This window comes from Anomaloglossus baeobatrachus, chromosome 5, assembly GCF_048569485.1.
Source record: "Anomaloglossus baeobatrachus isolate aAnoBae1 chromosome 5, aAnoBae1.hap1, whole genome shotgun sequence".
NCBI lineage: Eukaryota > Metazoa > Chordata > Amphibia > Anura > Aromobatidae > Anomaloglossus > Anomaloglossus baeobatrachus.
The window spans coordinates 436,973,814-436,987,913 of NC_134357.1; the positions used below are offsets into that span (position 1 = coordinate 436,973,814).

The following is a 14,100-nucleotide window of genomic DNA, read 5'->3' on the forward strand; positions in this document are numbered from 1 at the left end:
CGAATTGCATCCCTAGGTACGTAAGTTTCTGGGTCGGGGTCAGAGTGGACTTAGGCAGATTGACAAGCCACCCGAATTGAACAAGCGTGGCGAGAGTGAGTGAGACACTCCGCTGACAGTCTGCACTGGATGAAGCCTTGACTAGAAGGTCGTCCAGGTAAGGAATCACCGCCAACCCTTGGAGGTGCAGAACCGCAACCACTGCTGCCATGACCTTGGTGAATACACGAGGGGCCGTGGCTAACCCGAAGGAGAGAGCCACGAATTGGAAATGTTCCTCTCCGATTGCAAAACGTAGCCACCGCTGGTGTGAAACTGCAATTGGCACGTGCAGATAGGCATCTCTGATGTCGATGGATGCTAGAAAATCCCCTTGGGTCATTGAGGCAATGACCGATCGCAGAGATTCCATGCGAAAGTGCCGCACCTGAACATGCTTGTTGAGAAGCTTGAGATCCAGGATGGGCCGGAAGGAACCGTCCTTCTTGGGGACTAGGAAGAGGTTTGAGTAGAAACCTCTGAACCGTTCCCGGGCGGGAACCGGAACAATTACTCCGTTGGCCTGCAAGGATGCCACGGCCTGTGAGAAGGCGGCGGCTTTGGAGCAGGGGGGAGTGGACAGAAAAAATCTGTTTGGCGGGCTGGAAGAAAATTCTATCCTGTAGCCGTGGGAGATGATATCCCGCACCCACTGATCGGAGACGTGTTGAAACCACACGGCGCCAAAGTGGGAGAGCCTGCCACCGACCAAGGACGTTGCTGGCGCAGCCAGATAGTCAAGAGGAGGCTGCCTTAGTGGCAGCGGCTCCTCCGTTCTTCTGAGGACGCGGCTTCGCGCGCCAGCTGGGTTTTCGATCCTTGGCTGAGTTAGTGGACGAAGCTGAGGGCTTAGAGGATGACCAGTTAGAGGAACGAAAGGACCGAAACCTCGACTGGTTCCTGCCCTGGACAGGTTTCCTGGTTTTGGTTTGTGGCAAGGAAGTACTCTTCCCGCCAGTAGCTTCCTTAATAATTTCGTCCAGTTGTTCACCGAACAGCCGGGACCCAGCAAACGGGAGCCCAGCAAGGTACTTCTTGGAAGAAGCGTCTGCTTTCCACTCTCGAAGCCACAAGATCCTGCGGATCGCGAGGGAACTAGCGGAAGCCACCGCCGTGCGGTGAGAAGCCTCCAGAATGGCAGACATGGCATAAGATGAAAAAGCCGAAGCCTGGGAAGTTAAGGAAACCATTTCGGGCATAGAATCCCTGGCGAGGGAACCGGCCGGAAATCACAGCAAAGTTAAAAAACACACTCTCCCCTCAATAAATGTACAAGGGACCCCTGAATAACGTCTCAATACTTAGCTTATGAGACGCAGGGCCAGGTCCCTGGGGGGGGGGTGAGCGCTCCGTCCGGCAGGATCCTGAAAGGGCTGCGGATGGAGACTGGTCTCCTGCAAAGCAGTGAGAACCGTGATGGCTCCCACTTCAAGCCAGAGCCTCAGGGGATGGTGAAGGAGCGCGGCATGTGAAGGCTCCAGCCTTGTAAAATCAACCTTAACAGCACCGCCGACACAGTGGGGTGAGAAGGGACATGCCGGGAGTCCAGATTGGACCCGCTTTTCTTCCAAATCTTTGAAATCAAAAATCAGAGAATGCATGTGTGTGTGTGATCCTCCTGAACACAAAGCATTGAACTGGTTAGATTTGTCATCCAGGGGGTGTATATGCTCGGAGAAAGGAGCTACACTTTTAGTGTAGTACTTTGTGTGTCCTCCGGAGGCAAAAGCTATACACCCATGGTCTGGGTCTCCCATAAGGAACGATGAAGAAATACAGATGTGCAAGTTCAGCCTTAGGGCTCATTCACAAGTCTGGATGTCAATGCAATGCACGGACAAGCTGCCAGTCTCCTGACCCGAGCGTGATAGCCACTATGAGGAGCTGGCCACAAATTGAAGACTATTGGACTTTTTCAGCCCTGAGCGCTGGTTACATTGATCCTATTGTTGTGTTTTATTAGAGATTTGCTTGCTTGTCAGTTTAAGGTCACTTGTCTGTACACAATTGGTAGAGGTTGTAAAAGTGTGTCATCCTAGTTGGCCTCCATAATGTTATCAGACCTACAGAAGGAATCATTGTTCTGCATCTGGTGGGGGGGTGCATCTTTGTTTCTTTCTGCAAAGGGGTTCCCCCAATACACATCCTTAAGACTGGGCCTCTGGAACCTTCTGTATACTTTGAGTTATATGTAACAAATGTTTAAGGGGTTGAGAAGTGATCACCTCTCCTAATCCAGGGGGCAGATCCCTGGTGAGGAAGAATAATAAGCCACATGTTTGGTCAGTGAGTTGGTGCTGTGACGTGGAGGGGACATGGGTGGACTAGAGATTGGAGCTGGACACACTTTCTACGATCGTGGTATCAGTTGTCTGGATTTGAAGAACTATCCTAAGGATTGTTGCTGCCGGCTGGAGGTAGATACACACACTATGGTCGTGGTATCCATCATCTGCAGGAGCATAAGGACTTTTGTTGCCGGTTAGAGCTGGATACATGTTCTACAGTCATGATATCAGTCGTCTGGATTTGAAGAACTATCCTAAGGACTGTTGTTGCCGGCTGGAGCTGGATACACGCACTATGGTCGTGGTATCCATCATCTGCAGGAGCATAAGGACTATTGTTGCCGGCTGGAGCTGGATACATGTTCCTACTTGCCCATACACAGATTTTTTTAACCCAGAGAGAGGCTTCAACATAGAGTAGGCACCAAGTTACGAGATATGCCGTGATGTGGCAAATGGGTAGAAATACAAATGGCCGTTTCTATGTGCTAAATATCTCATTTTTCTTAGATTTCCCTTAGCAGTAATGCAGGTCTATATTCCCACATTCATAGTTTTCATACTATGAATTTCAGAGTGGAAACTGTCTTTTTTTGTATTTTATGCCGTGTTCAGTTATACACCGGTTCACATTTCAGTTTGGTGAGTGCAGTCAGTCTTTTTATACACACACTATGGTTGTGGTATCCATCATCTGCAGGAGCACAAGGACTATTGTTGCCAGCTAGAGCTGGATAAATGTGCTAAGGTCATTTGGAGCAGCATAGGCTGTGACGCTCCGTCGTCTGGAGAAGCAAAGGCTATGACTGCAGACTATACTGGCAGGGGACAGACACGCTCTGAGCCAACTAAAAGTTGGGAGACAGTGGGTATCGCCTGGTAAAGGTAGTGTAGTTATTGATTCTGGTTTGGAATCTTGTGGAGATCACATTATCGCGATCTACCTGGAGTTGTAAGATCGTGAATGGAAGAAATGAAAACTGTGACATTGTTAACCTGCTTAGGTGATTAATAGAACCCACAACCCCAGATCTTCACAGCTGCATAGAAATATATGAAGAGGCCACATTTGGGTCAGGAGAGCCATTGCCAGTCCTATCGGCACAGACGTATGAGTGAGCACTTCGCGTTCCCTAATTCATTTTTTTTTTGGCTAATTTCCATACACATTTCCCAAGATGTCTGCAGCTTCATTTGTACAAGGTGATGTAATAACCGATGCAAAGAAACGTGGGTACAGATAAATTCGTTTTTAATAAAGGAGTTAATTTTCTTTCAATCCTATATAAAACAATAGCAATTAAAAACTTCATTTTTGAAAGTAATATATTTACATATGAACAAGTAACTGTGCAAAATGTACAAGAAAACAAAATGGAAAGACAAGATCGGCAGGCGGGGGGGGAGAGAGACGACGACATGATGTAACAGCGGTCAGATACAAATACTGATCAGAGTTCTGTGAACAAGGCAGAGAGTTCTGTAATAAGGGGACACACACAAAGCCAGACTATTTACACTCAGAAAAGTATTACCAATCGACAGTTTAATACAGTAACCTCTGAAAATAGAAAGAACCAATTAGTATATTTTTTTTTTTCCGCAATAAAAAAATAGGTACAAAGACAGGGCTATTGCGTTGGCGACCGAAAGCTCGTCTCCAAAGCTTGCATACTGTTATTAACAAAATAATTATGGATTTTACATATTCATTTGTGGTAGAACGGGAGAATTTGTGTTATATTACCCTCCCTCCCCCATCATGTGCCAAATATTATCTACAGTAACTACTCAAAAAATACAGCAAGCCATGTATAGACTTCACCACGTGTGTCACAGAACTAAAAAAAAAAAAAAAAAAAATTAATTTAACCCTTACTGTGCAGCTAAACACAGATTTCTCTGGTAGAGGCAGGGTGAAGCGCTCAACGTAAATGAGAAAGAATAATAAAAAAAAAAAAAATAATAATAAAACAGTGCAAGTAAAATATATATATTTTATATATTTATGTCATAAAATGTTACCTTCCTTTGTCATATAATCTTTGCAACTGCCCACAGGGTACATTTATTTCTATTTTTTTTTACAAACAAAAAGCAAAAAACAGCATTGCATTGTTTTTTTTTCTTGTTTTGTTTTTTTCCCAAAGTTTAATTTTTTTTCTTCCTACAGATAAAAACACTTTTTTAAACGTTTTATTGTGGAAAATTATTTTTTAAAATTGAGGTTGTTTTTTGCAAAAAAATAAAATAAAATAAAAAAAAAAAAGGTAATGAAATACACACAAATTAAAGTAATAAAATAAAAACAAAACAAAAAAAAACTGTAGATTGTTAAAATTTCAGAGGCGAAGAGGATTCTGGTCTGTGCATCCCACGGCAGTAGAGGTGTCCAAGCAGATAAAACCAATAAATATGAACAGGAAGGAAGCAATGGAGGAATAGAGAGGCAGGGGGAGAAGGGAGATACTGCCATAGACAAAAAAAATGAAAACAAATAGTAAAAAAAGGCAATGCGTAATTTCTGAATACCCCACCTGCAAAGATGGGGTAAGTGAAGGGTAAAAGATGACATTCCAATTCACTGTTGAAATAGTTTAAAAAAGAAAAAACAAAAGAAAAAATTAAAAAGTTAAAAAAAAGTGAATCCATTCATTAAAAAGGAACATATTTTCCACATATGGCTTGTTTTGCAGGTGGCAGCTTTCCTCGTCGCGGGGTTGTCCGTCCAACTGTTGCAGTTTTCTGTGCAATTTGTAAAATTGGAGGTTTTTATTTAAAAAAAAAATAAAGGAAGGATTTTGTGGGTTTAATGATTACAATTTCATAAACACGCTTGGGGGCAAGGAGCAGAGAAAAAAAAATATAGTAAAATCTAAAATAGTCCCAGCAAAAGGTGGAGGGTGTCGTCTTTGCAAAAACAAAACAAAAATACCTTGATCTTTTCCATTTTTGTTTAGTTTTTTTTTTTTCTGTATTTTTTTGTTTTCACTTAAGGAATGCTTTATATAGCAATAGTGAATGGCTTGTCTCTCGCTCGTTTTCCAAACAAAGTATGAGGTCCCTGAGATTGACTCGTGTTATCCTTTGTCTTGTAAACTGTCTGCTGCCACCTGCCCCCGAGCTGCTGGTGGGCGTTGTACTTGTGCTCGATGCCTGCGGAGATGGGAGGACACAGCGGTTAGTCTAGTTGCAACATAGCAGTGTCTGTTAGAAGACTTTGCAAAGCACAAACTTTACAGTTTGATATAAGAGATTACACGGACTAGTCCCAGGCACATCACTAGTACATGCCAACATCCAACATACTGTAATCAGTGGAGGTCAGACTGAATTTTCAGGCGGAATAATGTGATTCTGAAGTATTAACTTAATTCTGTGCCCTTCACCATTTTTGGTTGCAGAGTTGCACCCACCACTGGCTGTGCAGGTTCTGCAGCCCAGTTCCATCTGGTTTTCTGCTCAGGTGGCTGGCCTAGAGAATACTGTGCATGAAAAGCTTAAAAGGGGAGATAATCCTAAATCAGCGTTAAGCTGGTGTCACACATAACGACGACGACAACGACGTCGCTGCTACGTCACCATTTTCTGTGACGTTGCAGCGACGTCCCGTCGCTGTCGCTGTGTGTGACATCCAGCAACGACCTGGCCCCTGCTGTGAGGTCGCCGGTCGTTGCTGAATGTCCAGCTTCATTTTTTGGTCGTCACTCTCCCGCTGTGACACACACATCGCTGTGTGTGACAGCGAGAGAGCGACGAAATGAAGCGATCAGGAGCCGGCACTGGCAGCTGCGGTAAGCTGTAACCAGCGTAAACATCGGGTAACCAAGGGAAGACCTTTCCCTGGTTACCCGATGTTTATGCTGGTTACCAGCCTCCGCTCTTGCTGCCAGCGCCGGCTCCTGCACTGTGACATGTGGCTGCAGTACGCATCGGGTAATTAACCCGATGCATACTGTAGCAAGGAGAGCAAGGAGCCAGCGCTAAGCAGTGCGCGTGGCTCCCTGCTCTCTGCACTGTGACATGTAGCTGCAGCACACATCGGGTTAATTAACCCGATGTGTACTGCACCTAGGAGAGCAAGGAGCCAGCGCTAAGCGCGGCTCCCTGCTCTCTGCACATGTAGCACAGCGACGTTATGATCGCTGCTTCTGCTGTGTTTGACAGCTAAGCAGCGATCATAACAGCGACTTACAAGGTCGCTGTTACGTCACCGAAAATGGTGACGTAACAGCGACGTCGTTGTCGCTGTCGCTTAGTGTGACACCAGCTTTAGAGCCCTTTCATTCTCAGGATCTTGCAGGAGGTATTTTAATCAATCACAAAGTGATGGAAAATCCTAGCAATAAACCATTATTTTATGAAATGGTTATATCTCTGTAAAGGAATTGTTTAGTTCAAGGGAATCTGCAAGCAAGTTTTTGCTATGTAATCTGAGGGCAGCATGAGGTAGAGGCTAAGACACTAATTTCAGGGATGGGTCACATATTAGGCTGAGTGCTGAATTTTAATTACAATGTCTACAATGATTGGGACTTCTGCTATACATAGCAGTGCTGAAGCACTGCTATGTGTATTGCATGCGATCAGACAATCACAGATTCAAGTCCCCCAATGGGACTATTAAATACAGTAAAAAAGTAAAATGTTTTAAAAAATATCACCACCCCCCTCAAAAGTGCAAAACACCCCCCTTTTGCCAAATTAAAAATAAAAACAATGGGGGAAATTTTTTTTTTTTTTTTTGTATCGCTACATTCAGAAATGTCCAATCTATAAAAATATCAAATAAATTAATCAGATCGGTTAACGGCGTAACAAGAAAAAAAAACAAACCCTCAAGAACATTGCAATAAAAAGCGATAAAAGGAGGGGGAGGTCACACACACACACACATGTGCACACGTTTGGTATCTTGGTATTTAGCAATTGCGGAAATCCCCTTTATTTGCTATTCAAAGCACTTGTAATTTTTCCCTGTTTTCCAGTACAAAAGAAGCCGTCATATAACTATGTTAATGGAAAAAATTTAAAAAATATGACTTTTGGAAGAAGAGGAGAAAAAAATTAAAGTGCAAAATAGAAAACTGCCCTGAGTTGAAGGGTTTAAAGTGCTCCTAACTTTGTAACTAGGTTAAAATATTTTGAAAATCATGTGAGAACCAGAATTCTTGCTGGTTGGTAGGTGATGAAATACCTATTTCATGTGATAAAATGCAAAGTAATCATTTAAAAATCATTCAACGTGATTTTCTTTTGGATTCAGTCTGTCACAGTGGAAGTGTACCTACCATAAAAATTACAGACCTCTCCATTCTTTGTAGGTGGAAAAACCTATACAAATCGTCAGTGTATCAAATAATTTCTCCACTGTATAGATGTCTAAAAATGAAAGTCAGCAGCTGCAGAAGAGAGCAGCCTGTCAGAGGGAAGGCAGAGACAGTACATTACAGTGTCTGCCTTCCTGACTACATGACTCATAATGAGCAAGAAGGAAGAGGCAATGTGGCTCACAACCCCAGTCTAGGTGATCAAGTGATCATCAGGTCCCAGACAGCATTTTGCCAGGTATGTTAACAATGCGTAATGTTAACCCCCAAAGCAGAACGGGTCAAATAAATAGACAACACCAACAATAAAGTATCAGAGACCAAAGCTCCAAAGCTGTAACCCTGGCTTTGTGCCATTGGAATAGAGCTGAAAAATTTGTAAAAAGTATTACAAAAAAGTATATACACACACATATATATATATATATATATATATATATATATATATATATATATATATATATATATATACACACACACACATTATTATATATATTTATATATTTTATATATATACATATACATATATATATAAAAAAATAATCTAGAAATACTAGAAAAATGCAGAAATTAACTGCTCCATAACACCTTCCCAACATAACAAATGTATGTTTTTTCTTCCCCTTCTTCCAAGAGTCATAACTTTTTTTTATTTTCGGTCCATATATGAGCTTCTGTTTGTCTGGGACAAGTTGTACTTTTGAATGACACTAATCATTTTACCAAATAGTGCACTGGAAAACGGGAAAAAAAATTTCAAGTGAGGTGAAGTGGCAAAAAGAAGGGAATTTTGTTTACTTACCGTAAATTCCTTTTCTTCTAGCTCCTATTGGGAGACCCAGACAATTGGGGTGTATAGCTTCTGCCTCCGGAGGCCACACAAAGTATTATACTTTAAAAAGTGTAACCCCTCCCCTCTGCCTATACACCCTCCCGTGCATCACGGGCTCCTCAGTTTTGGTGCAAAAGCAGGAAGGAGGAAACTTATAAATTGGTCTAAGGTAAATTCAATCCGAAGGATGTTCGGAGAACTGAAAACCATGAACCAAAAGAACAATTCAACATGAACAACATGTGTACACAAAAGAACAAACAGCCCGAAGGGAACAGGGGCGGGTGCTGGGTCTCCCAATAGGAGCTAGAAGAAAAGGAATTTACGGTAAGTAAACAAAATTCCCTTCTTTGTCGCTCCATTGGGAGACCCAGACAATTGGGACGTCCAAAAGCAGTCCCTGGGTGGGTAAAAGAATACCTCGATAAAAAGAGACGAAGACGACCCCTTCTTACAGGTGGGCAACCGCCGCCTGAAGGACTCGCCTACCTAGACTGGCGTCTGCCGAAGCATAGGTATGCACCTGATAGTGTTTCGTGAAAGTTTGCAGACTAGACCAGGTAGCTGCCTGACACACCTGCTGAGCCGTAGCCCGGTGCCGCAATGCCCAGGACGCACCCACGGCTCTGGTAGAATGGGCTTTCAGCCCCAAAGGAAGCGGAAGCCCAGAAGAACGGTAGGCTTCAAGAATCGGTTCCTTGATCCACCGAGCCAAGGTTGACTTGGAAGCCTGCGAACCCTTACGCTGGCCAGCGACAAGGACAAAGAGCGCATCTGAACGGCGCAGGGGCGCCGTGCGAGACACGTAGAACCGGAGTGCTCTCACCAGATCTAATGAGTGCAAATCCTTTTCACATTGGTGAATTGGATTAGGGCAAAATGAAGGTAAGGAGATATCCTGATTGAGATGAAAAGGAGATACCACCTTAGGGAGAAATTCCGGAACAGGACGCAGAACCACCTTATCCTGGTGAAAAATCAGGAAGGGGGCTTTGCATGACAGCGCTGCCAGCTCCGACACTCTACGGAGCGATGTAACTGCCACTAGAAATGCCACCTTCTGCGAAAGACGTGATAAAGAGACATCCCGCAGCGGCTCGAAAGGTGGTTTCTGAAGAGCCGTTAGCACCCTGTTAAGGTCCCAGGGTTCCAGCGGACGCTTGTAAGGTGGGACTATGTGGCAAACTCCCTGCAGGAACGTGCGGACCTGCGGAAGCCTGGCTAGACGCTTTTGAAAAAATACGGATAGCGCCGATACTTGTCCCTTGAGAGAGCCGAGAGACAAACCCTTGTCCATTCCGGATTGAAGGAATGAAAGAAAAGTGGGTAAGGCAAAAGGCCAGGGAGTAAAACCATTATCAGAGCACCAGGATAAGAAGATCCTCCAAGACCTGTGATAGATCTTGGCGGACGTTGGTTTCCTGGCCAGTCTCATGGTGGCAATTACATCTTGAGATAACCCTGAAGACGCTAGGAGCCAGGATTCAATGGCCACACAGTCAGGTTGATGGCCACAGAATTCAGATGGAAAAACGGCCCTTGTGACAGCAATTCTGGGCGGTCTGGGAGCGCCCACGGTTGACCCACCGTGAGATGCCACAGATCCGGGTACCACGACCGCCTCGGCCAATCTGGAGCGACGAGAATGGCGCGACGACAGTCGGACCTGATTTTGCGCAGCACTCTGGGCAGCATCGCCAGAGGAGGAAATACATAAGCCAGTCGAAACTGCGACCAATCCTGAACTAATGCGTCCACCGCCAGAGCTCTGTGATCTTGAGACCGGGCCATGAATGCCGGGACTTTGTTGTTGTGCCGTGACGCCATGAGATCGACGTCCGGCGTTCCCCAGCGGCGACAGATCTCTCGAAACACGTCTGGGTGAAGAGACCATTCCCCCGCGTCCATGCCCTGACGACTGAGAAAATCTGCTTCCCAGTTTCCTACGCCCGGGATGTGAACTGCGGAGATGGTGGAAGCTGTGGCTTCCACCCACTGCAGAATCCGTCGGACTTCCTGGAAGGCATGACGACTGCGAGTGCCGCCTTGGTGGTTGATGTATGCGACGGCAGTGGCGTTGTCCGACTGGATACGGATCTGCCTGCCCTCCAGCCACCGATGAAAAGCCAATAGGGCTAGATACACTGCCCTTATCTCCAGAATATTGATCTGAAGGGATGACTATCGGAGTCCAGGTTCCCTGAGCCCTGTGGTGGAGAAAAACCGCCCCCCACCCTGACAGGCTCGCGTCCGTGGTGACCACAGCCCAGGTTGGGGGTAGGAAGGATTTTCCCTGCGACAGAGAGTTGGGAAGGAGCCACCACTGAAGTGACGTCTTGGTTGCAAGGGAAAGAGAGACGTTCCTGTCGAGGGAAGTCGACCTCCTGTCCCATTTGCGGAGAATGTCCCACTGGAGTGGCCGCAGATGGAATTGCGCGAAGGGCACTGCCTCCATCGCTGCCACCATCTTCCCCAGGAAGTGCATGAGGCGCCTCAAGGGGTGTGACTGACCCCGAAGAAGAAATTGCACCCCTGCCTGCAGAGAAAGCTGTTTGTCCAGCGGTAGCATGACTACCGCTGACTGAGTATGAAACTCCATCCCGAGGTAAGTCAGTGATTGGGTCGGTGTCAACTTGGATTTTGGGAAGTTGATGATCCACCCGAACTGCTGGAGCGTCGCCAGAGCGACGGTAAGGCTGTTTTGACACGCCATCTGAGAAGGTGCCCTGACTAGAAGATCGTCTAAGTAGGGAATCACCGAGTGGCCCTGAGAGTGTAGGACCGCCACAACGGATGCCATGACCTTGGTGAACACCCGTGGGGCTGTCGCCAGGCCGAAAGGCAATGCCACGAACTGAAGGTGTTCGTCCCCGATGGCGAAACGCAAAAAGCGTTGATGTTCGGGTGCGATCGGCACATGGAGATAAGCATCTTTGATGTCGATCGATGCTAGGAAGTCTCCTTGTGACATCGATGCGATGACCGAGCGGAGAGATTCCATCCGAAACCGTCTGGTGCTCACATGTCTGTTGAGTAGTTTGAGGTCCAGAACGGGACGGAATGAACCGTCCTTCTTTGGCACCACGAACAAGTTGGAGTAAAAGCCGCGACCATGTTCCTGGGGGGGGAACAGGGATCACAACTCCTTCTGTCTTCAGAGCGTCCACCGCCTGAAAAAGTGCATCGGCCCGCGCGGGGGGCGTAGAGGTTCTGAAGAAACGAGTCGGGGGACGAGAGCTGAACTCTATCCTGTAATCGTGAGACAGAATGTCTCTCACCCATCGGTCTTGAACATGTGGCCACCAGGCGTCGCAAAAGTGGGAGAGCCTGCCACCGACCGAGGATGCGGTTCGGGGATGCCGAGAGTCATGAAGAGGCCGCCTTGGAGGCATTGCCTCCGGCGGGTTTTTGGGGGCGTGACTTAGCCCGCCACACATAGGAGTTCCTCTGGCCTTTCTCCGGCCTGTTGGACAAAGAGGATTGGGGCTTGGCGGAGGGACGAAAGGACCGAAACCTCGATTGTATTTTCCGTTGCTGAGGTCTCTTCGGTTTGGACTGGGGTAAGGAGGAGTCCTTTCCCTTGGATTCCTTAATAATCTCATCCAATCGTTCGCCAAACAATCGGTCGCCAGAAAACGGCAAACCGGTTAAGAACCTCTTGGAAGCCGAGTCTGCCTTCCATTCGCGCAGCCACATGGCCCTGCGGACTGCCACAGAATTAGCGGATGCCACCGCTGTACGGCTAGCAGAGTCTAGAACTGCGTTCATGGCGTAGGAAGAAAAAGCTGACGCCTGAGAAGTCAAAGACGCAACCTGCGGAGCAGAATTACCTGTGACCGCATTAATCTCAGCCAGACAAGCTGAGATAGCTTGGAGTGCCCACACGGCTGCAAAAGCCGGGGCAAAAGACGCGCCCGTGGCTTCATAGATGGATTTCACCAGGAGCTCTATCTGCCTGTCAGTGGCATCCTTTAGCGATGAGCCATCTGCAACCGATACCACAGATCTAGCCGCCAATCTAGAGACTGAAGGATCCACCTTGGGACAGTGAGCCCAACCCTTAACTACGTCAGAGGGGAAGGGGTAACGTGTGTCAGTAAGGCGCTTAGTAAAGCGCTTGTCCGGAACCGCTCTGGGCTTCTGGACAGCATCTCTGAAGTTAGAGTGATCGAAAAATGCACTCCGTGTACGTTTAGGGAACCGAAACTGGTGTTTCTCCTGCTGAGAAGCAGACTCCTCTACAGGTGGCGGCGGGGGAGATATATCTAACACCTGGTTGATGGACGAGATAAGGTCATTTACTATGGCGTCCCCTTCAGGTGTATCAAGATTGAGAGCAACGTCAGGGTCAGAGCCCTGAGCTGCAACGTCCGCCTCGTCCTCCAGAGAGTCCTCAAGCTGGGAACCCGAGCAGCGTGATGAAGTCGGGGAAGATTCCCAGCGAGCCCGCTTAGCCGGTCTGGGACTGTGGTCCGGGCAGGAGTCCTCCACGTGAGACCTAGGGCCCCCCCTGGGGGCGCGCTGCGGCGCGGACAGAGAGGGGCCTGGAGGCGACGATCCAACAGGGCCCGGGGCCTGTGTAAGGACCGGTCTGGACTGCAAAGCCTCTAGCAGCTTGGCAGACCATTTGTCCATAGACTGAGCCATGGATTGTGAAAGTGACTCAGAGTTTCTCAGCAAAAACGGCAAACTCTGTCCCTGCCGCCTGGACAGGGGGAGCAGGGGGGTCTACCTGAGCTGAGGGGCCCACTAGTGACCGAGGCTCCGGCTGAGCAAGCAAAACAGGGGTCGAGCATTGCTCACAGTGAGGGTAGGTGGAACCCGCAGGTAACATAGCCGCACAAGAGGTACAGGTCGCAAAATAACCCTGTGCCTTGGCACCCTTGCTCCTTGTGGACGACATGTTGTTGTCTCCTAGGAGAGTGATCACTGAGGGTATATGGGAAAAGGTATATAGCCCGACCGAACAGAAATTTTATATATATATATATATATATATATATATATATATATATATATATATATATATATATATATATATATATATATATATATATATATATATAGTATCTATTCCGGCACCCTAAGGGGACCAGCACCGGGTGACCGGTGTGGCTTACCGACCGCTAAAAAGCGGAGCGTGTGTCCTCCAGATTCCCTGCCTTAGGTCTCCCAGAGTTGCAGAGCACTTTCCAGGTAATCCTCCACCGGCAGAATGCCAAAAAAATGGCTGCCGGAGCTCTCTGGGGAGGAGTGGAGCCGTGGGCGGCGCTAAAAAAGTGCGGGAATCTGGGGTCCCCACAGTGATCAGTGAGGGGGGAGGAAACATACAGGATGCTCCGGCCCTCACAGCCGACGTCAGGCCGGCCGTCCCGCCCTTACCCCTGACAGACAGGCCCGGGGGCGGGAGTTTTGCTACTAGGCCGCAATGAAGCCGGGGACTAAATTTAAGACCGCGGCCGACAAGCAGGCGCGGTCGGCGCGGAAGTCCGCCAGTCTTCACAAACCAGCAGCTGCTGCAGCGTCCGGGATGAAGGCGCTCCATGCACAGCCCCCATGGGGACACAGAGTACCTTATAGATGCAGGGCCCGGTCCCTGAGGATGAATAGA

The 14,100-nt window shown here is 47.3% G+C and overlaps 1 protein-coding gene across 2 annotated transcripts in view; it reads right to left on the reverse strand.

Moving 5' to 3' along the window:
* Nucleotides 1-3,581: 3,581 nt before the first annotated feature.
* Nucleotides 3,582-14,100, reverse strand: part of TAF4 (TATA-box binding protein associated factor 4) — a 106,555-nt gene continuing 96,036 nt past the window's right edge. For both annotated transcript variants that reach the window (XM_075347765.1, XM_075347764.1), the window contains one exon: nucleotides 3,582-5,483. In XM_075347765.1, the coding sequence (XP_075203880.1) occupies nucleotides 5,316-5,483 (168 nt within the window). In that variant the 3' untranslated portion in view covers nucleotides 3,582-5,315. The remainder of the gene's footprint in view (nucleotides 5,484-14,100) is intronic.